General features: G+C 34.3%; 1 protein-coding gene across 6 annotated transcripts in view; it reads left to right on the plus strand.

Moving 5' to 3' along the window:
• CCSER1 (coiled-coil serine rich protein 1) overlaps positions 1 to 27,449 on the plus strand; it is a 1,274,087-nt gene that overhangs the window by 271,688 nt on the left and 974,950 nt on the right. For all 6 annotated transcript variants that reach the window (XM_045820200.1, XM_045820201.1, XM_045820199.1 and 3 more), the window contains one exon: positions 19,845 to 19,965. In XM_045820200.1, the coding sequence (XP_045676156.1) occupies positions 19,845 to 19,965 (121 nt within the window). The remainder of the gene's footprint in view (positions 1 to 19,844; positions 19,966 to 27,449) is intronic.

Raw genomic sequence — 27,449 nt, forward strand, 5'->3', positions numbered from 1 at the left:
CAGCAGTTGTGATCTAATTAAAATGAAGAACATTTGATTTTTACCTTAGAATAACTTTTATAAATCACTTGTAAATATATATGATTAACAAAAAAACCCTGTCCTTCCCTTTAAAATATCTTCCCATTTGACCCTCTTCGGCACCCAGACATGTCCCTGGACACTAAATCCGCCCTGCTGGCGTACTTGGTGACGCTGCTGCAGACACGCCCACTTTCCTCATTCTGACACCCCTAAACCTTCCCATGGGTCTGCCAACTGTGGATGTTACTGGAGAGTAAACACATAGTGGCACATAATAGGTCCTGAAAAATGTCCCTAATTGAATTTCTGCTTTCCCTAAAATTTGCTTTTCTCAGCATTCTTCATCTCAGCAACTAAGTTCATTCTTTCAGTTGCCAAGAGTTAATAACTTGGGGCTTCCTTGTCTCTTTTTTCTTTTTAAACATCTTACGTGGAGTCCCTTGATAAATTTCATGGGCCCTGGCTATTGGGGATGACATTGCTTATCATTTACTTATCTTCCAAGGAGAGGGCATTATCATCATTACCTTCTTAGACCAATTGTTCTTTAAGTATGGCTAGCAGACTCTTGAAGGTTCCCCAAGACCCTGTCTGGGGATTCATGATGTCAAAATTAGTTTCCTCCTAATACCAAGACACTAAAATTTTTAATGTTTTCTTATCTATAAGATGAGCTTAATAGCAATAGGTAGCATAATGTCTCACACACAATTTACACAATAAATATTATTGGATACCATTAAAACATTAATGAATATATTGAAGTTCTTGAAAGAAATCAGTGGACTACCCAGCAAGTTAGATGACATGACATCAAAAGCTAGGTTCTTTCCATGATTCCATAGTCTTAAAAATACAATGAATTTTGGGGAAATTTTCTTAATGTCAGCTTTTTGATAGTTTTGTGTCTTTTTTAAAAAAAATAATGTCTTAATTCATAGTCTTCTACATTAAAATCACACTGTAATTTATTAGGAGAGAGCAGATAATGGAATTTTGTAATAAAAGGGTGATTATAATTTTGATTCTCTAGATATATACTGACAAATTATATGTCAGGAGGGTAGAAAAATTAAAGGTCAACAGCTGCCTATGGGAAACTGTGTTAACTGGATATCATCTTCAGAATTCTTACTGTTTTCAGGTTTTTTGGTATCTTGATAGCTAAAAAGGTTAATGTTATTTGAATTTGCAACTTTCCACTCACAATTATGGTCAAATCAGTTTTTTAGTTTTCTCTTTGCCTTTTGTATTCTCATTTGAATTGTGTATTTTACATCTGTGTGGCTGCTGGTAACACAATCTTAGTTTACTTTAGTGCTGTCAAGTCATATACATGCTTTCTCACTCTTTTCTTCTTTGTATTTTGTTCTTCAAAATTAAACAAAAGTATTTTTGACAGTTGATTTTTATATGAAAACAGTATTTCAAGTGATTAAAAAGGATAATGGAAGAACAATTTACCACAATATTTTAGTACATAATAATTCTATACTTCTACATTTTTAATTGGGAAGTTGAATTTTTAACCCTTTCCTATCTCTAAATATTCTTAGAGGAAAATGGAGCCATATATTTTCCAAACTCATAACCTCTCTATGATGTAAAATTTTCAAGTCATTTAGAATGTCTGTGTGGCTATATTAAGGACCACAGCAACTACTAAAAACTAGCCGAAGTTCAAAAAATATCATTCGACTTTAGTTTTAAAGGATAAGGAGGAATTTGTAAAACTGAAAAGGGAAAGGAAGCAGCACATTGAAGGCAGGAGAAATGGTTCTGGTGAAGAAGCAGAAACAGAGGTTTTTGGGGTACTGCAGGTAGTCTGGGGTGATGCAGGAGCTGGATGGGCCATGAGCATGTGAAGCTAGTGGGACGTGACTGGAGGAAACTTGTATTCCAGACCAGGGAGTTTAGGTTTTCTTTGTGAGAAGTTGGGGATTTTTTTTTTTTTAATCTTTTATGGGCACTTCATTCAGATAGCCAGCAATCTGAGAAGATGGTGGGTTCATACCCTAACAAACCACCTTCCCTTCTCTTTCCTGGCCAGATCTTTTATAAGGGGGTGGGGGAGGACAAACAAGGTTCAGTGAGGGCTTTGAGATTCAGAAGCTGCAACATTCCTGTCCTGGGCAACTAGCTGTTTCCAAAGGGGAGGAGGGGTAGTCATCTGCTCTCCCTGGAACAAAGGTTCGGATGTCCCCAGGCAGTAATCTATCAGTAAAGATTTTTTTATCCTGGCAAATGTTATGATCCAAAGTTGTGGTTTGAAGGAGTTCATATAATCTTAGCAGTCCGCTAGGTTATTATCCTCATTGAACCCTACCACAGACTCCTGCCTCTTTACTTTATTCTTTTTATTATCTCAGTAGAAGTCTATGTGGTTCTGCTGGCCTCTGTGTGATTGTGAATAGTACCTTTGTAGTCTCCTGTCAGGATCATCAGCTTTCTCATTCTTTCTTCTTCTTTATTTTCATTATATTCTTCTAATGTAGAAAAATAAACTTTGACCTTTGAATTTAATATGAAAACAGCATTAAACATGTCTTAAAAACTATAGCTTACTCAACTTCACTGAGGTATTGTAAAGAGGCAAGAAAAAGAACACATTTATATTTGTGAAGAACAGGAAGAAATTCAGATCTACTAATATTTTTGCAGGAAGTTTTGGCCAACTTTTATAAGCTTCTATTTATTCAATAATAACAATTTAATGGAAAATTTTAAAACATCTTAGTATTTAATATTGATATTGATCCATTCAATTCTCAATTAGTTTACTTATCATAAAACAAAATATATAAGAATCAGAAGTCACGTTTCTCCAAAAGTAGCTTTATTTCTGAAGGGATCGCATCTCTTAAAATTTAGATCTTGTAATTATTACTTATTGGTGAGGAAACTAACCAAGTTGACACCAATATAGTGCTCCTGCTATTAATGGATTGTGTGAAATGTTTATATTTTCAAAATAAGAGTTATGAGACGAGGATTGCATTGTTCTAAATTACCAGTAGGCCAATGAAAATTATTCCTTTGGCTTCTAATTAAGTTTGAACCTTTGCAAGAGGGTGGGGAACATTAAGTGATGGCTAATTAACATTGTTTTATTTGTGCTGATTTATGCACGTCATAAATGTGGCAATATTTTAAGTTGTTTTTCACTTAAGCTGTACAATACATGGCTGCCACAGGTAATGATAATTAAATTTCAATCAACTTTAATTTTTTTCCTGGGCAATAAAAGAGACTCATCATATATTTAAAATATTCCTTGTTAATGCCTGCTTAAATGATTTGTTAAGTTGTTTAGAAACTAAAAAGCTGGTTAAATAAAAGGGTTGTATTATTTTTTGTTAATTTATTTAATTTTAAATACTTAGTTTAAGTTGAATGGATTATAATGTTTTCTTTTTTAAGTATATTTTATTGGTTATGCTATTACAGTTTTCCCAATTTTTTTCTTCACTTTATTCCCCAGCACCCTGCACCATCCCACACTCTAGCACCTCCCCTGCTTAGTTCATGTCCATGGGTTATACATAAAAGTTCTTTGGCTTCTCTGTTTCCTATACTATTCTTAATCTCTCCCCCACTATTTTGTGCCTACCAATTATGCTTCTTAATTGCCTGTACCTTTCCCCGCTATTCTTCCCCACCTCCTCCCCCTCCCTACTGAAAACCCTCTATGTGATCTTCATTTCTCTGGTTCTGTTCTAGTTGTTTGCTTAGTTTTTGTTTTTTAGGTTCAGTAGTTGATAGTTATGAATTTGATGTCATTTTATGTTCATAGTTTTTGATCTTCTATTTCTTAGGTAAGTCCCTTTAACATTTCATATAATAAGGGCTTGGTGATGAAGAATTTCTTGAACTTGACCTAATCTGGGAAGAACTTTGTCCTTCTATTCTAAATGAAAGCTTTACTGCATAGAGTAATCTTGGATGAACTGGTAGGTCCTTGCCTTTCATGACTTGGAATACTTCTTTCTAGTCCCTTCTTGCTTGCAAGGTTTCTTTTGAGAAATCAGCAGATAGTCTAATGGGAACTCCTTTGTAGGTAACTTTCCTTTCCTCTTGCTGCTTTTATGATTCTCTCTTTATCTTTAATCTTAGGTAATTTAATTATGATGTTTTTTGGTGTATTCCTCCTTGGGTCCAATTTTTTGGGGACTCTCTGGCCTTTCTGGACTTCCTGGAAGCCTATTTCCTTCACCAGATTGGGGAAGTTTTCCTTCATTATTTGTTCAAATAAGTTTTCAATGTCTTGCTCTTGTTTTCCTTCTGGCACCACTATGATTTGGATGTTAGAGTGATTAAAGTTGTCCCATAGGTTTCTAAGCCTCTCCTCATTTTTTTGAATTCTTGTTTCTTCATTCTGTTCCAGTCAGGTGTTTATTTCTTCCTTTTGTTATATATCATTGATTTGAGTCCTGGTTTCTTTCCTGTCACTGTTGGTCCCCTGTATATTTTGCTTTATTTTACTTTGGGTAGCCTTCATTTCTTCCTTCATTTTGAGACCAAGCTCAATCAGTTCTGTGAGTATCCTGATTACCGGTGTTTTGAACTCTGCATTACATAGATTGTCTATCTCCTCATTACTTAGCTCTTTCTCTGGGGTTTTGATCTCTTTCATTTGGGCCATATTTCTTTGTGTTGGCGCACCTGTTATGTTGTAAGGGGGCGGGGCCTTAGGTATTCACCAGAGCAGGGCAACCCTATTTGCTTTGTTGTGGTGCTGTCTGTGGGGAAGGGGTCAGAAAGGGAACAATGCCTCTCACTCCTCTCTAGCCTCATTTTCCAAGGAACTCTCCTGTGAGACTGGGAGTTCCTCCTGCCTTCACAATGCCCACAATATTTTACAGCTAGTTTTGAGTCCTTAGTTTCACCTTCAGCCAGCTCTGCCTCTCCTGTGCTGTCCATTGCCTTGCTGCATGTCCTCTCAGCTCGGCTGCCTGTCTCCCATCTCCACCCACTACACTGGTCTGGGTGAATGTTTCTTTAACTCCTTGGTTGTCAAAGTTCTATGCAGTTTGATTTTCTGGAAGTACTGGTCATTTACTGTTTTTAAATTGGTTGTTACCCTTTTTTTGGTTGTGTGAGGAAGAGAAGCATTTCTACCTATGCCAATATCCAGGATCTCATAGATGGGTAGAAAATTATATTTTTATTTACATGTAAGATACACTTGACAAAGATCAAGACTAAATTCAGGTAAGGCTCATAAAAATAAAAATGTACAAATTCTTAACAACAATATTGTGTTTTTACCTTTATATGCTAGCATAATTAGTTACATTAATGGGGATGTTTTGCCTTGATAAATGGGATTATCAATCCAGAATAAATGAAAATGGCCTTTTCTAGGACCTCATTTGCATTGCCTTTTAAGAAAATCTAACAAGTAAAATTCCAAATAAAAGGCAGATACTTATAAATGTGTTGGTCTCAATCTTCAGCAGAAAAATATGACTCAAAAGCATGTTCAAGCCAGAAAATACAAGTAGTACTCAGTCTAGATATCATGTGAATATTGTGAATCAAGGCACATTTTTAAATACAATTTGTTTCAAAAAAAAAACTAAGCTGAGAATAAGAGCTTATAGATAAAAAGGGTTAGAAATCATTTAATTTTTAGTCTTTAGTGCATTAGATGAAAATGATTGAGACCTAAGTAATATAAATAGTTAAAATCAGATCTATGAAAGAGAATCAAATTTCCTCCCTGGCTGGTGTGGTTCAGTGGATTGAGTCCCAACCTGCAAAGCAAAGGGTCACAGGTTCAATTCCCAGTCAGGACACATGCCTGAGTAGTGGGCCAGGTCCTCAGTAGAGGGCACATGAGAGGCAACCACACATTGATGCTTCTGTCCCTCTTTTTTCCTTCCTTTCCCCCCTCTCTAAAATAAATAAATAAGTTAATTAATTAATTAAAAATATTTTAAAAAAGAATGAAATTTCCTGTCTTTAACTCTAGCATGTTTATTCCATAATTATACATCTGAAACTTCCATGCCATATATATTTATAACATTATGTAATAATTAATATGTATTATATATATTTATGCATATATACATATTTTATATGTAAGCAATATACATAATAATACATATAATATTATATTGACCTTTATAATCAAGGAAAGTATTCTTTTTAGGATGAAAAGCCTCAAAACTAGACATAGGAAGAGTTCTTATTTTTATTTTTTTAGATTTGGAGATATAATTTATTTTCAACACTCCTATTATGTAAAGATATATACATTTTTATGTTTTTATATATAGATAAATAATATAATTATATATAGTTGTATCTATATTTTTCATCTCTTGAATGATAATTATCATTCATCATAATGGACAGAGATAACATGATGATACAGGAATGCACAGTTGGAAGAAAAATCCTTAAATTTCCCCTTTTACTTACTAGCTGGCTGTCTTTGGAAAATTGGTTAAAACCCCTAAATCCATTTGCTTTCTTTTCTGTAAAATGGGGATAATGAAGGCAAATGTACTGGTTGTAGGGGAGGTTAGAGATAATGCAGATAATGTGGACAGCGGTCATTACACGTTGTTCTGTTTGTGCTGTGACACACTGTAGCACATTAAGGCCAGTGGACTCTATATGACACAATACAGTATTTCTAATGTACTAACATGATTTAAACCTGAAAAACATACTACTGATTACCTAGGTACATAATTACCAGAAGTGTACTTATTATATTAGTATGCATGAAAATGATTTTTGGGAATTGAATAGCTAGTTGTGATTTAATGTCCATTAGTCTTTATTCCTCTTGGTTAATTGTGATCTGAATTTTTATCAACAATAGGTAAAAACAGGAACTTTGCAATCAGAGAGACTTGGTTTACAGCCCTGCATTAGCCACTTAATAGCTATATGAGCATTTTATTCACATCACATTTCTGTCTTTAAAAAAGTAAATAAATAAATAAATAAATAAATCTTTCCTGAAAAACTTACTGTGAGGGTTAAATGAAATAGCACGTTTAAAAAGGTTTTCCCAGTGTCTGATACAGAAAACTCAGTAAACGTTAACCACCATGTGTTATTATAGCCATTATCACTGTTATTACTAATGTGGTTGCACTTTTCACCTCTTTTAAAAAAACTAAACTTAATTTTGTACAATTGTAGAAGTACTAAAGTTATGAGAAACTGGATAGATTGCAGTGCCTTTGGAGAAAGGTATATAACAAATGATCTCTTGGTATTAACATGGGGACACAATACATGGAATCATTTATTTTAGTGATTATCATGTTTCATTTAGTTAGAATGTTTTCAAAGTTTCATTCACCCACCATTATATAGCCTTTTTTGTTCTTTTGCTGCCAAGTATTGGTATATTTCTATAATATTTATATAATTATATGAAAAAACTACAAACTTATGAATGACATTGTTAAGGCAAATCAACAACAACAAAAACTGACTAGTACTATAGTAGAGCAATAATGAAAGGCACTTGTAAGAAAAGAAAAGGAAGGGCTAATTCACATACCAGGGTAGTATGAACTTCTAAAAATAATTTATTTTACTGGAAAAGTAATAAAATCTAATTTAAAAACCTTAAAATAACAAGGAAATGCACATGGATTTATTGAAGGAAAACAGAATTTTTCTTGGCAGATCAACATACCTGACCTTAATCAAAATGTATATTGTCATATAAAAAGACAGTTACAGGGTCTTAATATCCTTATCTGTCTGTCTCTCTCTCTGTCATCTGTCTGTGTGTCCATATATCTATTATTCATTTCTCTACTGTCAAAGAACAAGTTGATAATACTTAGTCTTAAATTATTATTAAAATGAATAACTTATTAAAACTATAATGATCATTTAATAATGATTATTATTTAAATGAATAATTTTAATAGTATTTATCAGTAATAATGAATTTATCAATACAAACATTTTAGAAATATGAAAAATTATTTGTGACTTTCAGCTGACATGATATTATCCATTATAAAATGGATAAGAAAAAGACCTGAATAGTAAAACATTATGCAGTTATAATTTTATTCCTATATCATTTTGGTTACTGCCATTGTAACATACTTATAAAAGAATATACTTCAAGAACCAATTTTTAATAATTGACAAATATTGTCATACTATTTTATTGTTTTTGAAAAAGGTTATACTAATATATCTCTACTCTCGTACTTATTGTTGAAGTGGTGTATTTTGAGTCTTATTCTTGAGTCTTTGAAAGACTCTTTCAAAATGTTCCCTAGAGACTTTCCTTCTTTATCTCCTAATTCTGGTTTAAGGCCATTTAATTAAAAAAAATGCAGTAGAACTGGGGTAACTTGGGCTTGGGCTTCTGGATTTCCTTATGAATGCTGAATAAAGACATGGTCTATCCTTCAGGTCTGCAATGTACAAATCCTGTATAGCATGCTGGACTGGAGTTGAGAGGAACAATTTTGAGTTTCCAAAAGGTGTTGTTCCACAATGCAGGTTTTCTGAATCTCTTTTTTTCCTATGCATTTTGGAATGTTTTCTGTCAATCTCACAATCTTTTGTTTTTGTTATTCCCATTCCCCCCCACCCCCACCCCCCGGCCCAAGATAATTCCTAACCTATGCACCAACTGATATAGACCCAGGAGAATTTGATTATATGAGGTCTGTCCATAAAGTATCCAGCCATGTAATATGAAAAAGAGATATTTATTGAAAAAGATACAAGATATGAGAAACATTGTACATAAGATAATGATGCTACCATCCTCTTTGAAGTAGACACCTTGAGACTCCACACAATTCTCTCAGCATCATCCCAAACTGCAGAATGATGGTCTTTTTGCTCTGGTAGCAGAATATGTGGAACAAATTTTGCCACAAAACATCATGCCAAGATCCTGCATCAAAATATCAGACACAATAGTTTAGAATCCCCAGATCAGCTCCTAGTTCCTGCACTGCCAGTTGCTGATCTTTGTTGATTGCAGCCCAAACATGTTCAACATTCTCAGGTGTTCTGCTTGTAGCAGGCCTTCTAGAACATGGATCCCTATCAACAGATTCTCGACCATCTTTGAAGCATTTGTGCCACTGTGCTGAACTCATTGCATCATCCCTGAAAGTCTTCTGAATCACTGAAATAGTTTCCATGGAGGATTGTTCAAGCTAAAGCAAAATTTGATGCAGATTTGTTGCTCTATTCACTCAGTTTGAATGTGATGGCCACACACAGTACACATGCTCACTTAATGGTGTCTACATGCCCACTGACTAATACAGTGAAGTCATCATTGTTAACATATGCACATTCCAGCCCACTCCCCTTGGCTGACGGATTACATCACATTACATTACATGTGAAGCAAACTGTTTTTGCTATATTAAAAATGACTAAATTTTCCCAGACAGTACTCCTATGTCCTTAAAACTATTTTAAATTTCTCTTAGAATATCTTTCTCTTCTGCCTCAGCTTTGGAAAGTCTTAAAGATTTACTCTGAGCTCCTACTGAGACCTGAAATTAAAATTTAAATCCCTTAAAACATGGGACTTGATCTACCCTCAGGGAGACTTAGCTTTTTTTAAAAAATTTTAATTGTTGTTCAAGTACAGTTTTCTGTCTTTTACTCCTATCCCAGCCCACTCCCCAGCCCTCCCCACCTCCCTCCCATTTCCATGTGCACCCCCCCCCCCCCGAGTTTTTGTCCATGTGTCCTTTATATTTGTTCCTGTAAACACTTCCCATTCCTCCTGAAATTCCCTCCCCTCTCCCCTCTGGTCACTGTCAGCTTTAAGAAGCCATTTAGCTTTGAGGGTTTTTTTGTGACTAGAGAAAAAAGGTAGTAGGTCAGAGAAGATAACAACAAAAGTTAAACAAGGAACATGGGAAAGGGGAAAATGGCGGGATAATGGATGTTAGGTTCAAGTTATTTACCTTATGAAGAAATCCTTTAGAAGATAATTTTGGATTCTGAGTTTCTTTTGTAGACAGGAAAAATCTAGACAATTGAATATTTGGGATTTTGTTTTCTTTTGTTATAAGGCCCTTTTCATATAAACAGTTTTATTCATATTCAATATTGCCAAATATTGGCTATGTGGTTAGCTCAGGCTGCATAACCTACTACCATATACTGAGCTATTTAAAGAGACATATATTTTCTCGCAGTTCTCAGGTTAGAATTCTAAGATCAAGGTGCCAACATTGCCAGTTTCTGGTGAGAGGTCTCTTTCTGCCTTGTGAACAGCTCTCCTTTCACAGTGGGGAGAAAGAGAACAAGCTCTCTTGGTGTCTCTTTTCGGGTGCACTAGACACATTGGTGAAGGCCCCACCCTCATGACTTATTATAAACTTAAGTATCTCCCAAAGCCTTCATCTACAAATCATCACATTGGGGAGGGGGTAGGGTTTCAACATAGAAATTTTGGGGAGATGCAACTCATACCATAGCGATTATCTATGTTTAAATTATTCCATTTAGAATGATAGTACTCAAATTAGACTTATTATGAGAATGTATTTAAGAGGCAAACCTGTGAGGATCTAGCAATGTTTGTACAGGTGCTTTTGCATCTGTAGAGTTGGCCTTATCTAACAGAAGACAGTAAAAGTCTTTAATCTTTGGTAAATGAATGTTTGGAAATGAGATATGTCTGGAACGATATTGTCATGGACAAAACATGACAAGATGGGAAAAGTTCTCCTAAGTTTCTGGTATGTGCTGAAAGGCAAAGTTTGTGCTATGTAGCTGTTGAGTAAACGATATTTTGTTAAGTTATCTGGGCTGATTCAATTGTCAGTCTTCTTAAACTTATGTCTCTTTGCTGCCCTATACACTAACCTCTATGTACTCAAACAGTAAAAAACAGGAGAGCAGTTAGGATGACCAGAAATATTTTTAGTAGCAAGATAGATTTTCACCAAGTCTGAATTTTTAAATCTAATCAAATAATCAAAAGATCCCTAAAAGTCAGAATCAATCTCTGAGACAATTTAGTATATGGCTGGAGAGAACATTCTTCATTCTTTAATAGTGTTTAACTGCCATTTGTTCTTTTTCAAGATAACAAAGGAGAAGGTAAGTGAGGGTGAAGCTAACATGCAGCCATGTGAGATGTCGACACTGGGCTGCCTCGATGGAAATATTACAGGGTTGGCATTCTTCATAGCTGTTTTATGTTTTGCAAAATTATCAAAAAATGACATCTTTCAATTCCTTTAACAGGTTTATGATCCATTATTTAGTAAGGACACTAATCTTGGCTGCTGTTTGCTAATATTTGCACTTTCCATAGTAAACTATAAAGCTTTTGTTACTATGATGTGCTATTCGACGGTGGCAGATTGAAAGAGTATTATTAGTGACATTTTCTGATACTAATGTACCTAGGTTTTATTTTATGTTGTCACAAATACAGCTTTGATAACCCAAGAAATATATTTGAATATTAAAATTTTCTAGTTTAAATACACATAAAATTGGAAAAATACCATCATCAAAAGGGTGAACAATTATTCAGGGATCTGTACAAATTATTTCTCATGTTTGACTAGTAACCAGTCACAGTGGAGAACTTTTCAAAAGTGATACTTTCTCTGGAAAGACAGCATCAGTTCAGAAATGGCGTTTCATGAATGTCTAAAGGAAAATTTGTGATTGCAGTAATTAAGCCAAGATCTTATGGACTGAGTAATTTCACTTTGCCCTGGAATGTGCACTAAAATATGCTTGTGTGTTATCTAGGTGCACATAATTTCTGGGCATTTTAGTGATGCAAAATGTAGCCATGACCTCCATCCCTCCTGGAATGGAGCTTGAAGAAAAGGACTGCTGTAACAATAACAAAAAAAAAATGTTCCTTCAGAATTATGAGATCTGTTAGTAAACTATAAAAGGTTAGATTCTTTCAGATAACTGTCTTTAGGGGGAGACCTAGAGAAAAGTGAGAGGTTCTATATTGCTGCTGTTGTTCCTTTTCTCCTCCCTCTTAAATAGCTTGGTGTTCCCATAGAAATGCTGGGCTGTTCCAGTTACCTGTTAATATTTGGTCAAGAGTGCAGAATGTTATATATCTTGACTTATGTCATTCTAGAGCCTTCTATTTTATTTACTGGACTTGCAGTTTATGTTATTCAAGAATAGCTCCTGTGAAATTTAGCACTTGTTTGTGAATTGAGAACTTTGGTCCTATAGGATGAAACATCAAGCCAACAGCTTGGCTTGATGTTTTTGACTCTGTATACCTTGGCCCCTGTGTTATATCTGTGCATTATATCTGTGCAGTTATACTTCCTGACTTTCAGCAGCTCAGCCATAGGTTTTAGTTATGCAGAATTCTTCAAAGGCCATACTTATTCTGGATTTTACATTATTACTGAAGTTGGACTATCTACCTCCTTTTCATCAAAACAGTTCATACTCAGATTAAATGATACTGTCACTTTCTCTTCTAAGGGGGAATTTAGACATAGAATGAATAGATCCCTAAATATTAGGCAATTATTTCATATGAAACAAAATAGAAGGCAAAAGGAAGATATTTTGGGGGGAGAGGAAATTCACAATCTGTTCTAATGATTGCCAGAGGTGAATAGCCTAAAACCATTAGCTGTAATATAATGGAGTTCTTTTTATTATTAAAATCACCTATTGAAACTGTATATCTTATTTTGTGTGATTTGTAATTCATATGTAAAGTTCTCAAGAGTGGGTGTTTTTTAAGGAGACAATTGAATAATTTATTTAACTTCTTAAAAGTGGGATGAACATTATGTAGATTGTATTATTCCTCATACTTTTACAGAGCAAAGCCCATTAAACAACCTGTCAGTACTGCACAACTAAGACTGATCAGTTATGTCTCATACTCACAAAGCTGATGTAATTTCTTCAACAAAGATTAATAAATCATTTGATACTTATTCTTTTTTTTTTTTAGTCAGCCAAAAATTTATTGCAAAAAAAGACAGAAAAGGGAGAGGGAGAAGGTTAACGGAGAAGGAGAAAGAAGAGGGAGACAAGAGGGTGGAGAAAGGAAGAAGGAAGAAGAAGGGAGAAGAAAGTGGGAAGAAGGGGAAGTGAGGAGAGGGCAAAGGAAAAAAGTGGGAGAGCGAGAGGAGAGGAGAAGGGAAGTAGATTTGTTTTTCTTATAACTTTGACTGTTACATTTGAAATAAAAGAAGACAAATAAAGAAAAAATGCAAAGTTTTAGCTGTTAGAAAAAGTTTATTCAGTAACTACTTACTGGTTTATGATCTTTAATCTAGCTCAAAAATTGATGAATAAAAGATGTGAGAGAAAATTTACTGAGATCTTTGTGAAAAAAAGAAAAACAAAAAAATTACCTATAGTACTTTCTCTTACTAGAACCTCAGTGGTACAACCACTAACTTTCTAATGGCGTTGAAGTCAAATAGCAATAATTCTCTGAAATGGCAGGGATATTTTTTCTGCTTTGTTCGCTATTATGTCTTCAGAACCTGTAATATAGCTGACACAAGTATAGGTTTAATAAATACTTTTTAATAAATTGTCTTATTTATTCAATCAAATTACGTGGCACTATATATACATATATAGTATTCCATAACTATTCCAGTTTGTATTAGATTTTAATTTCTGTAAATACTATAAACTAAAACTTGCATTACTCCCTTGATTCATATTGCATTGTGCATAATGATCATCAGTATTATAAATGAGCATACACCTAAGACAGTACAAGACAAAACAACTTTGAGCTTATAAGAGAAGAAATATGAAGTATCCTTAAAAGCTGATACACATGAAAATTTGATATATTTTTTGTCTAGTAAATGGGAACACAGGAAAATATATTTAACATAGTTTTATTTACATGTAATTAGAATATTTTCTTTTTTCTTTTTTTATATAAATTTTTTAAAAGATTTTATTTATTTATTTTTAGGGAGGGAGAAAGAGAGAGAGAGAGAAACATCAATGTGCGGTTGCTGGGAGCCATGGCCTGCAACCTAGGCATGTGCCCTGACTGGGAATCAAACCTGTGATGCCTGGTTCGCAGCCCGCGCTCAATCCACTGAGCTACGCCAGCCAGGGCTCTTTTAAATATATTTTAAAAATTACAAGGTTATAATGTTAATTTATTAAGGGTTTTATTCTTGCTTCTTTGGCAAAACTGAGTAGAATGTTTTTTAACAGTGTATGATGTTGACACACTTACCTTGAAAGAATGACAGTAAAATTCATTTTGGTTTAGCTACTCTTCTTCTGAGGACATTATCTGTTATCTATACAGAATGCTTGGTGCAGATTTTTTATATTCTACTGTATCAAACACCTTCCTTTTTCTCTTAATTTTTTTTTTTGAAGTTTAGAGTTTAGGATATTAGGTTACAGACATTTTTGGTTAACCATTATTCAAACGATACAGGCCTTCTGGTACATGCTTTCCCAGAATGGATAACAACTATGATTTCATCTTATGCTTGGAAATTTCTTAAAGGATTGTTTTGAGTGTATCGCAGACACTTACTTGCCTGTACCTGCTGTAGCAAAACTGCTCCAAGGAGACCTCCAGGGCTCTTTCTAAGTTTGAAATGAGAAACATAACTGGGACAGTCAGCGCATTTACCAGACCATCTTTTTCCATATATAGAAACACTCTGCTCTTTATATTACTTTTTCTTCTTATACTCTTAAGCTATGGACAAAAGCTGAACGAGAATTTTAACTATTATGAGTTTCTCTAATTTTCATTCACAAATTCTGCATACACATGTGGGCAAGTCTTTGTGGCCAGAAATTTGTTTCCTATATCATTAGGTAAAATTTCAATGAAAACCTACCCTGGGGCAACAGAATCTATTTTTGTCATTCATTACAAATGTTCTTTATGAGTATATTGTTTATCTGTTTCTGTGTAACAAATTTTCCTAAAATTTAGTGGCTTAAGTCACACACATCATTCATCTTTTTGTGGGTCAGAAATTCAGACAGGGTGCAGCAGGAAGAGGTTTCTTGTGCTATCTGATGTTTAAGGACTCAGCCAAAATGCAAAGCCCTGCCACTTACATTCTGTGGTTGTTGACTGCTTCCACTGAGGGCCTTAATGGGGCGTGGCTGTCTCACCACGCAGTGGCTGGGTCCCTGCAGCAAGGGCAGCCAGACAGAAGGCACAGACCTTTCTGTGACCTAACTCCAAAGTCAAAAAAACAGCATCATTTTCATACTCTTTCAGTCAAGGTAGTCACAAAAGTTACACAGTTTCAAAAGGAGGAAGCCAGCCCCCACCTGTCACACAGAATGTTGAAAACAACAGGATGAAATGTATACTGGAGGGCCGTCTTTGGAAAATACAGTCTGCCACAATGTGTATTAACTGTCCTGCAAAGTCAAACATGGAAATTTAATGAACAAAGCACATACCCTCTACTTGGTTATTAAGAAGCAGTAGGCCACACAAATGATGCCATTCTAATGTTACATGTGGAATCTGTGCCAGTGACAACAGACTTCTAGTGCTACTATTGTTTCTATAATCACCTTCTAGGAAAGCCTGGAAATCACCTAACCTAGGGTCTTCCTCTAAATGGTGGCTGTACATTTGAAAAAATTCTGATAGAATTTTTAATACTTAAGTTACGGAAAGCAGTTTATGTATTATTTATGACTTTTCTTTCTAATGCTTTGAATATTAAATGTATATCTGTATAAAATGTATATATGTGTATAATATATATAATATATACATATGCAATATATCTAACAAGCACACACAATACATCTCTATACAGTGTATTTTTAAATACTCTTAACAATCTAATCACATTTGGAAGAAGACAGCCAGAATGACAACGTAAACTTCCCAGCATTAGAATTATTGAAGCACAAGCTGAATTGCCTGAATAGGCATCTGTCAGAGATTTTGCAGTGGAAGAGGATAGTAGTAGACTCAAGTGTGTGTTTGGACTGAAACTCTAAGATCCTTTCATTAAATTATTTGTATTTTATTGAATCATTATTAGTAAATAAAATTAATCATTTATCTTTTTAATAAAAAGGTGGTTATATTAGTTTGGCAGCATTGGTAGTACAGCCATTAACAAAACACCTCATTTGGTGGCTTAAACAATCGAAATTCACTTTCTCACATTCCTGGAGACCAGAAGTTTGAGTTCAAAGTGTCTGTACTTTGATTTCTTCTGAGGCTTGTAGATGGTCCTGTTATTTCTGTGGCTACACATGCTCTTCCCTCTGTGTGGATCTGTGTCCTAATTTCTTCTTAGAAGGAGAACAATCGTATCTGATTAGGGCCCACCCTGACTCTAATCTGATCAGCTCTTTAAATGGCCTGCTTCCAAGTACAGTCACATTGTGAGGCTCTAGTGGGTAGGATCTCAACATATAAATGGGATGGGACACACTTCAGCTATGTACTTTTCTATATATTAAAACAAAATTACACTTTACCCATACATCTCTTACTTTACAGTGAGGAGAAATTTATAATTATTTTGTCATGTTTGCCATTGAAGAAAGCCATGGGCTATTTCTGCCTGCATTGAATGTGCCAAAGATGCATTTTGCCTGCCCCAAACATAACAGTGTTTGAGTTATACTAATAAAATTGCCAACCTTACAAACTGAATTCACATTTTTACATTGCTCTTCTTTTCTCTACCAATTGTGAGCTCTCAGTTTTATTCTAGAAAATATTTTCAGATTGTAGGATTTATGGAGGGAAGGATTCAACAGCTGAGATAAGAAATAAATTGTTGAAAGCAGTATGAAATTGGAGAAAAACATGCAATTTTGAAGAATAAAATTTTATAATAAACGTGATGACTGTGCAAACATGTTACAAGATGAAAGGTTACTATTGGTACATGCAATAAAAGTATCAGACTTTTGATCATGTGATATAAGCTTGACAAAATGTAATTTTTTTTTTACAATTTATAGTTTAGTTTAAAATTTCCATAATATAGTATTTTTTCATTTCTATTTCTGTTATTTTTCTGAAATCAGTTATTAGTTCAGGGTATTAACAATTTCTGTACACTTCTTCACATCTTTTAAAAAAATATTCCCAAGCCTAGACTGGTGTGGCTCAGTTGGTTGGGTGTTGTTCTGCAAAGCCAAGGGGCGCTGGTTTGATTCCCGGTTAGTTCACATGCCTGGGTTCCTGGTTGGGTTCCATCTGGGGCGTGTACCAGAGGCAGCCCGTTGATGTTTCTCTCCCTCTCTTTCTTCCTTTTTTCCTCTCTCTCTAAAAATAAATAAATAAAATCTTTAAAAATGAATAAAAATAAAATAATTTACAAAATCATAACCTTATACCTTATGGTTGTACAATATATGGTTTTTAATTTAAATTAATATTTAAGTTATTTATGAATTTAATTTGAAGGTCTTTGCTTCCAGCCTTTGCCAATTCTTCATTCTCATCTTTCCAAACTTTCACTATATCTTTTGTTTTTGTAATATACTGAGAGTTTTGTTTCATTTAATAAAATAAGCAAGTAAATAATAGAAGGTGAGTACATGTTTGGAGGAGAAGTGTTGAAATTCCAGATGCTCTGCACTCGGACCTTTCCCTCCTTTCCACTACTCCGCCATTCCCAATGATAGGAGACCCTCACCGTTTCTCATTTCATTTATTTCAGTAGTATTGTTGGTGGTTTCACCTGATACTGTTCCTGAATTTAGATGTTGCTAGGCCTCTTGGTTAAATGATTAATAGCCCACATTACCTTCAGAAAAATAGTAATGTTGCTTAGAAGGCCTGTAAGGTATTGGCAATAATTTGTATTTCTATTCCTCAGCTTCTTCTTGGCTAGGCCCCAGCCACACTAAATGTGTTTTTTTTTTTAAGTTTCTCAAGATATATAACATTTTCTCACATCTCATTGCCTTCTTGCACTCTCTCATATGCTTGGCTAGCATCCTTTCTTTTCCTTAATACCTCTGTTCATTTTTTTCAATCTCTCATTCATTACACGAATACTTATCAAGTGCCTCCTTTGCATCTGGCATGTGTTCAGAAACAGGAGTGAACAAGATAGCAGGAGTCCTTCTGTTCCTGGCCTGCTGATTACTTATATGACAGCATTTTCTACACACTATTATTTTCCAGTGCACTAAGTTTCATTATTGCAAATGCTTTGTAACAGTGCCCTGACATTGTATAGCTCCATGATGCTACTGATGGAATGGATATGTGTACCAGCTTTTGCTTACTATGTGTTTATAGTCATGAAGTGATGATGTATTTTATCTGCTTATTTTTCAATTCTGGATTAATATTTCAGAAAAGCCTTTTATGAGCACTGAATTAAAGATGTTAATTCAAAGGAAATATTTAGAGCATGAGAGGTCTTTAATGTGAGGGATGTTCTCCATTGCTGAGACAGACAGGCAATTGGCCATTGTTCTGCAGGTAGCTTCTAGGAGCTCAGAGTGGTCATTGGCCACTGGTCAGCAAGGCAAAGGAGACCTGTGTCCCATTACTGCAAGAAACTAAATTTTGCTAACATCCTAAACAAGCTCAGAAGTGCATTCTTTACCCATAGACTTTATATAGGAGCAAAGCCTGGTTGCCAGCTAGACACTGGCCTTGAGTGACCTTAACCAGAGAACACAATTGAGCCTGCCTAGACTAACAAGCAGACCTATGAGATAATAGATGGGCATTGTTAAAAGCTGATAAATTAGTGTTAATTTATATATAGTAATAAAATTAATACAATATTAAAATTTTAAAAAGAAAAAAAACAGAAAGAAACAAGTGTTGGTATAGATACAGAACAGCTGAACCTCTGATTTCTATTTGGGGAATGAAGGTTAGCACTATCAGTTGAGAATACTGTTTGGAACTATCTACTAAAGCTGAACATAAAACATATGAACATGCCCCAGAAGCATGTCATAAGTATTTTTCCAATACAAATCTATTTATATACCAAAAGTGTAAGAAAGTTCATAGACATTTTTGAAATAGCCCCAGACCAGAAACAATCCAAGCGTCTGTCACCAATAAAGTGTGTGTGTGTCTGTGTGTGTACACAGGATGGGGCAAAAATAGCTTCACAGGTGTTCACATGGAAAATAATATAATAATTAATAAAGAATACAAGAATAAACCCTATGTTTCTTGTACTCACAACTGTGAACCTACTTTTGCCCCACCCTGTGCATGTATGTATATATGCACATATATTTATATACACATATACATATGTACACATATACATATGTATCATTCATTGGAAAGCTCCACAGTTATAAGAATGAACAAATTGAAATAAGCCATACATAAAGGAGTTCACCCACAAGAGAGTATGATGTCATTTATATAAAGGTTAGAAGTAGACAAACTGATCTATGGTTGTACACATAATCATAAAGGCTAAGTTTGGAAGCTATAGTAATGATTTGGAAAGGGTACCACAGGATTTTGGGGGTGCTAGTAATGCCCTATTTATTGATATTAATGCTGATTAAACACATGTGTTCATGTTACAAAGATTAATTTAACTGTGTATTATTTGTATTCTCGTTCTTCAATGAAAAGCTTTTCTTTCTTTTTTAAATAAAGGGCTGTAAAGTGTTTGCAACACGCTTTTCACTGTGTGGCTTCAAAACAGAGTGATTGCCTAAGATCATACAACTAGTGGGTGAAAAAGAGTAGGAAATGATAATTAAGGATAATTTAGTGATAATTAATGTTTCCATTGAGTTACCACTTTTACTGAAAATAAAAAAAGAGAAAAAGGGAAAGAGAATAGTTAATAAATTATTTTGACATTTACAATTGATTCTTTTAATAAAAACAGTTTGCCGGGAGGATTCATACCACTCTGTAGTCTCATGTGCTGCTGTAGTTCTCACTCCCATGGAGCCAACGGTGGAGGTGAAGAAAAGAGAAGAACTAAAGTTTCCTGAACCTTCCAAACAGTAAGTTGTTCATTTGATTTCTTAGAGCTTTGTAAAACCAATAGATAACCAATCAGAATTAGACTGTTCACAAGTTGCAATTTATAATGAATGTGTTAATACTAGCATGTTAGTATTAGCAGAGAAATAAATTGTGTACAGCATTAAAAATCAATCTGCAGTCTCATGAATAACTTCAGTGTCTTTCAACTTCATATATTTGAACTATATCTCACCCAAGGTTCATGTCATTACCTTACCTTAGGGACATGGGTAAGTATTCTGAAGCATTTTGCTTCCTTAACTGTGAACATGGATGAACTTGAATTGCCTATTTTATAGTTGTAGGACTTAGTGGCATAAAATATAATCATATTTTAATATAAACTTCCTAGCCTAAGTTTGGATTTTTTTAAGGAGTAGAAGTTATTATTTTAAATAAATTATCCTAAATTAAAACTTCACACTATTCAATGTTTTCCTATTATTCCTATTTTAGCAGATAAAGCTTAGTTTATTTTTAAGTTTGCACTGAATAAATGATAGATTTCTTTTCTTATAATGACCAGAAAGAATTAAATTCATGGTAATGAATGTGAGATATATGGATTTGAAGTATCAAATAAACTAGGATTATTTCTAGATATGCATTAAATGAATGAAAAAGGAAAATTTACTGATGAATGTCCAGTGAAAGTAATGCCATGTCTGCTTGAAGATTGGAGATTTGCTGACGTACGGTGTTGCCAGGGGTTGCTGGCTCACCACTCACTTCCAGTGAGGCAGGAGCAACCTTCGAGCCCTTGCTAGTTTTCCTCCATTGATAACTCTGTGTCATACTTGTTTGTTTCTTGATGTGTTTCTATTGAATAAGCTCCTGAAGACAGAGTTCTCTGAAACAAAAGTGCTTGCTACTCCTTGTGAAATCAATTAGAAAGTCCCTTAATGTTACATTTGATAATGTTGAGTTCAAATGGAGTAATGTGTATATTTGATTGAAGGAATATAGTATTAATATCCTTATTAAAGAGAAAGGAAATATTAACTAATTCAGAAAGTAATGATTATAATTCAGCTTTAGTATAATATAAAAGTGAAAATAATTTAACTGCTCTTCATATAGTCTAATTTTTAGGTTCCAAAGTCATTTTTGTCTAATAGAAAGAAAATCACATTTAGTATATGCCAATTAAATTATATTTCAAAACTCAAATATATTTTATTGCATTCTCTCTCTCATATATATATATAAGCTATATGTTACCTGTATATTTGTAAATTGGGTCTTGAATTCTTTTAATTACTTTTCAGTGACTGATTTCAAAACCGGTTAATAGTGTTATTTACTTACATGACATATCTTTTTTTCCACTATTTATCTACTTTATTAATACTCAGGGTTCTTTTTTCTGATATATATATTAAAGCAGATAGAATTTGTTAACTGGCTGTTGTTTTCTTCCTGTTACTCTACATCTGCTCTCATACTCCTCTGTATTCTCTGAAAATATTTTCTTATTTAAATAGTCTCTTCCAGTAATATGCATTCATTCATTCATATAGGTGTGTTATTGTTTATTTTCTGAATCAGTGAGCTGTTGGTTAAAATCTTAAATCTGATACATATTAGATAAAATTGGAGACATTATATTTAAAGTCTCTGTGCTTCCCTTTTTTAATCTGTTAATTGGTGTGATATTACCATCCTTACAGGATCATTGTAGTATTATGAGTTTATATTGGTAAAAAACCTGAAATCTAAAAATTCATAGATGTATTAGTTATGGTACCCCTTCTGTAGCCTCATCTATCAACATTACTAACAATTCACAGATATTTATTCTTCTCCTGAAGGCTCTTCTAAATGAAAGTCTAATTTATTTAAAGTCATTCACCAGAATTGTTTAACTAGGTGTCCTACCAAAATCTTATACAATGTATCTCTAAAACTGAATTAGTGATTCCTCCAGCTCCCTTAAAATTTTCATTCTTTCTGACTTCTATATTTATATAAAGCTATTATTTTTCTTTTCTTAAAATCTTGATATGTTTTCTCCTTTATATCTCATATTGAATTAGCAGTTGACTACTTGATTAATATCTCTATTATAGTCTTCTTACAATTTCAGCTGACTAGGATGCTGTATACATGTAATTTTTTAAAATTTGAAATTTTGAAATTTTTTCTACCACAGATATTAAATTGTGATTTTAATGAAACCATACAAATAGTGGTCATCTATCAAATGGAGATTACATATGCCCTCAATATCTCACATTGGTATTTTCAGAATGAAGTGATAGGTGTGAATATATGGTCAGAACACAATATAAATATAAAGACATAGTGATTAATTCAGAACCTTTGTTTGGCAATGACAGAAGCCATGAGGCAAATTGGTTTCAGAAAAGTCAAGGGTTTTAGTTGTTATTGGCTCATGATTAAAAGTTATAGAGGTAGAAATTTCCTCAAGCACGGTTGGGTCTGGTACTTAGATAATGCCATAAACAGTCATTCTCTCCAATTGCATCTCACTGTTTTCCTGCTGTAGTTTCTGTGTTCAGGAGGTTCCTCTAATGGTGCCATTTCTGCCTTCAGCAGCTATTGGGACAGATGTTGGGATCTTTTCAACAAATCCAGTGTAAAGAGATGGTTTCTCTTTCCCTTTACTCAAAACTAAAACAAAAACAAACAAACAAACAAAAAACAGATTTGAGTATCCTTGGCTTTGACTAGCTTTGTTTGACATGCCTATGCTGAGGCTTTTACTGTGCCCAGGAATATTTGATGATATGATTGGCTAGAACCAAGTTACCTGACAAACTCTGCAGCACAGGTGAAGATGAGAAAGAAAAGGTGATTCTGCACTTGAAATATGGATGATATTAATAAAAGAAGACAGGGATCAAAGCTAGTAAGTGAAAACAATGTTCCGTGTAGGTAGTAATATAATAACCATTATTTTAAAATCATAATTCTTTATTATATTTAAACTACAGAATTGAAATACTACATTAAAATACAATTATGTTTATCTTCATTTGTTGCATTAAATGATTTTTCACCTACTTAATTTTATCTAATACTATTTGACCCGGTCATGCTGTTGAGAAGCAGGAGAAGTTGGTAGTTAGAAATTTAGACCTTGGACCAGCTTTTTTAAACTTTCTTAATTATAGTTTGTTTATTTTAGAGAAAAATTACTTTACCTTATAGTGCAGTACCTGAAACACAAGAGGAAGGCAAGAATATAGAAAATTTGTAACTTTTACAACAGATATATTAGGTAAAAAACATTATATTTTTTATAAGTGGAGTTATCAAAACCCTTTATGGTATTAGCATTGTGTAGTTTGGATTTTCCATTTGGAAAAGGAATAATTCACCAATACTATGATACCAAGATATTAAAATGTTGTACATTGAGGTATTATCTGTGAATATTTTCTTTTAACTTTCCATTTAATTATGTAGGCTTTACATGATAAAAAACATTGAGTCTGTTAAACATAGAACTGACTCACAGAATCATATAATTCAAAACTCAGCAAATCTCTTGATGAGAACTGCAGTAATCTTGATACTGGGGCTTCAGAATACATAAGAGTGTAAATAAGAAAACATATGCAAGAGGATGTTGTAATCTGGGTGAAGAGGTAAAATGTGCACCTAAAAGATAAATTATGGTGTAGAGGTAACAGGTGCTATTTATCTAATGTAAGGTATGGACTTTGGTTAGGTATATGATTGTTTAAAGTAAGGTCAGGTTTATTGATATATCAGAATAAACTCATGAAAATAAACCCAGAATATTGGTCTTAGTTATATCATTGTATTGATATATCATTTTAGAATGTAAGAAATATTTTATGACTGAAATATTTGTATTTTTACCAACTTTTAGTCATAGCCTGGAACTAAATATTCTAATTTTGACAACTTTTTTTTAAATATTTCATATATGTATAATTTGTAGACATTTTCTGTAAGGAAAAATAGGAATTATACTTTCTATTAGGAATGAAATATACATTTGTCAGCATAGCAACCGATAGGGAGAAAGCATCTAAATCTCCCAAGAAGGAAAGCTGCGTTCCAGCACTGCAGTGGGCATGTCAGACCTTTACTCTTGCTGACATAGCAGAGGTTCAGATTCTACTCTCCTTTCTAGTCTAGTCTGAGAGGTAGCTCAGAATACCATGGAAAGGGTAAATTTGCTAGAAGAAAGATCCTTGTGATCCAACAAGTGTATACAGTTCTCAGTTATTTCATCATAAACATAGAATGTTGGGATCAAAAACCATTGAGTGCAAAGCTTTATAAATTCATACAATCCTAATATTTAAAAAAAATGTTCACATATCCAGCCACACTTAGCATGTTACTCAAACCTATGCATTTCTCAAAACAAAAGCTATTAAAAATTCAAACTTTGAAGAGAATGAAAGAAACCACTTCTTTGACTAGTTTTTGGATTTTATTTTGTGCTTTTATTAGAAACATATTTGTGGAAATGCATGTGCTCTGTTTGAGTCATACATACCATGACTCAATATCTGAAATAAAGGGATTTTATAGCTATTGTAAATTTAGAAACATAAAGGTGAATGTAAGAGAGAGAAATTATTATATTACTTTTGTCAATTTGTGCGCCCTTATTTTATTTTATATAGAGATCAAAACTTCCTAAGAGATTTGATTTATTGTTTCAATTTGTAGGAATGATGCATTAGCCAAACACGCTGTCATTCACTCCAGGTTCAAGGCCTCCTTGTAGTGCTTCATTCTGCCAACATGAAAAAGGTTCGTGGAGCTGATGCTGACAGGACACAGATGCTTCCTTTGGTACAGATGTCAGATTTTTAAGAAGAGCTAGAGTGAACCTATTTTATTCTTAGACATTTCTTAAGAACACACGTTTAAAGTTCTGTCAGCTCTTTTTATTCAGTTTTATCTGGATGAATAATGCATATTAAGTTTGGAAAAGTTTAAGTACTTTCTGTAATGTCATCTATAAAGTTGTTACACAAACTCTATAGCTGTATAGAAGACATATCAAAGAATCCTCTCATCAGCTAATCTCCTACTTATTTACAAATTGCAGAGGAACGTATTTATACTTTCAGGGACACATTTACTCATTCATTTAATCCATTCTTGAATATTAGCTTTGTTGTAGGCGCTGTGCTCAGAGCTGGGGATTTGGAGTTGAAAAGTGAGTTCTGCCTCATAAACTAAAGAGTCTAGTCAGAGAGACACTCATTTATTGATAACTTCATCGAGAAATCCAAGACTCAGCAGTCACTTCAATGGTCTCACTACAGACCATCAAGCCACCCTCCATTAGTCATGTGCTGGAAACTAGTTAACTCCCAGCTCTCTGCCAGGGATGCAGGGTCCCGGGAAGAAGCCCTGATTTGTAAGATTTGCCTATTACTCTGGTGCAAATACACCCACCCCAGCTGCTTTCAAGCTTCCAGTGTGAGATCACTGAATCTGGAGCAGGGAAGAAAGGGAGCAGGTAACAAAGTGGCTGGACCTGGAGCTGGCTCCATCACACCACACCACGGCCCTCACCTCACCCAGTTTGTTCTTTATAAAAATGCAGAATGAAGTTTTTAAAAGATCAGGTCACCTGGGGCCTGGTTAAAAATGTTTTTGGCTTCTTTTTATTTCTGTCAGCCTCCTTTCAATTTCTCCCTGCGCCTAGTTTTCAGAGTATTTGAACAAACTGTTCTCTGTGCAGGTAAAAATTTTCCTTTGCTTTTTCACTTAAGTTAACTAATATCTTTCACATCTTAGCTCAAGAGTTACCTCCTTGGGGAAGTTTTTCTTGACCTTCATGGTTATGTTACAGCCTCATATTAAAGCCCTTGTAACATGATACCACCTTTACATTGTGGCCATCACCTCAGCTTGAATTAGGGTGCTGGCACTGGAGATGGTGAACAGAAAACTGAGTCAATGTGTACTGCAGAACCTGGGCAAATTAAATATGATTATTAAATGAAAAATTTCAGTACATTACCAAGTACTTGCATTAAGATTAAAGAAGAAATATGTGTATTACTAATTGTAATTGTGATATAATAATGCAATATTGTTGCAATCCTAACATGTTATTTTAAATTAACAATAGTTTAGTGAAAGGAAACTTTTGTATTCTTTTACCTTATTTGTTTTTTTTTAATTTTATTAATTTATTTTTAGAGAGAGGGAAGAGAGGGAGAGAAACATCAATGTGTGGTTGCCTCTCATGTGCCCCCTACTTGGGATCTGGCCCATAGCCCAGGCATGTGTCCTGACTAGAAAGAGAACCGGCAACTCTTTGGTTTGCAGGTCGGTGCTCAATCCACTAAGCCACACCAGCCAGGGCTGCTACTCTTTTACTTTATTTTGAATATTATTCATAGAGCTATTCAAGTGGGAAACATATGAACGTGCTTTGCACAAAATTCCTTTCTGCATCATTGCTATTGATTCTCACTGAAAATCCTCAAGAGTATAAGTAAATTCCACTTAGGTCCTTATGGAAAGTCTTAGGACTCTTTACTAATAATTTTTCTTCTATACTTGGTCTCTAGCCTTTATTTACTCTCAATTGCTTAGTGCTTAAAAAAATCAGAAACTGAGGCATGACATAAATGGAATCATATAGTTTGTGGCCTTTCGTGCAAGGCTCCTTTTACTCAGCATGCTTTTAAAATTTATTCATGTTGCTGCATGTGCCAGGGTCCATGCCTTTTTATTAGTGAGTAGTGTTGCAGCACATTGATCTGTTAGAGTTTGATTACTCATTCAGTCCTATGCTTTTTGGACCACACTTTGTGAAGTCACTGAATCATGGAACCACAGGGCCTTTGGCTGTGGAAGAGGGGTCATAGAGACCATCTTCGTCTAATCCTGCTCATACACTACTGATATCCCGTGCTTAGTACACTGCCCGTGAAGTTGTCCAACCCCTGCTCGACATCTCCAGTGACAGTCGACTTCCTTAGAGGGAGCTTGTTCTGATCTTGGCCAGCCTGGCCTGTTAAAAACTCTTCTTCACTTTCAGCACAAATCTACCTTCCTAACTCATTTCACAGAGGTCTTAGTTCTTGTCCTGGGGCCAGTCAGGCACAGCCAGTTCCATCACAGGCCTTAGGTATCCAGAAGGCACAACCGCCACCCAGCAGTGTGCTGATAAATGTTTACCTTACAACTCTAGTGTAGTTATTTTTGTTGGTGTATAATAAATATTCCATTATATAAATGTACAAAATATATTTATCCAGTATCCTGTTAGTAGATATGTACATAGCTTGTGGTGTTTGTTTTATAAACAGTTATGCTATGAGCATTCATGTGCTCCTGGAGCTGGTGTGAGGTTTCTTTGGAAGTGGGATGGCACATACAATCTTTCAGTTTAAGAGACCATGCTAGATCATTTGCCAGAACTCCTCATGGTCCACACTCCTGTCCACACTTAACCTTGTAAAGCTTTATTCTTTTGCCAATCTAA

The sequence above is a fragment of the Phyllostomus hastatus genome, unplaced genomic scaffold (assembly GCF_019186645.2).
Source record: "Phyllostomus hastatus isolate PE091 unplaced genomic scaffold, TTU_PhHast_1.1 phas_scaffold_39, whole genome shotgun sequence".
NCBI lineage: Eukaryota > Metazoa > Chordata > Mammalia > Chiroptera > Phyllostomidae > Phyllostomus > Phyllostomus hastatus.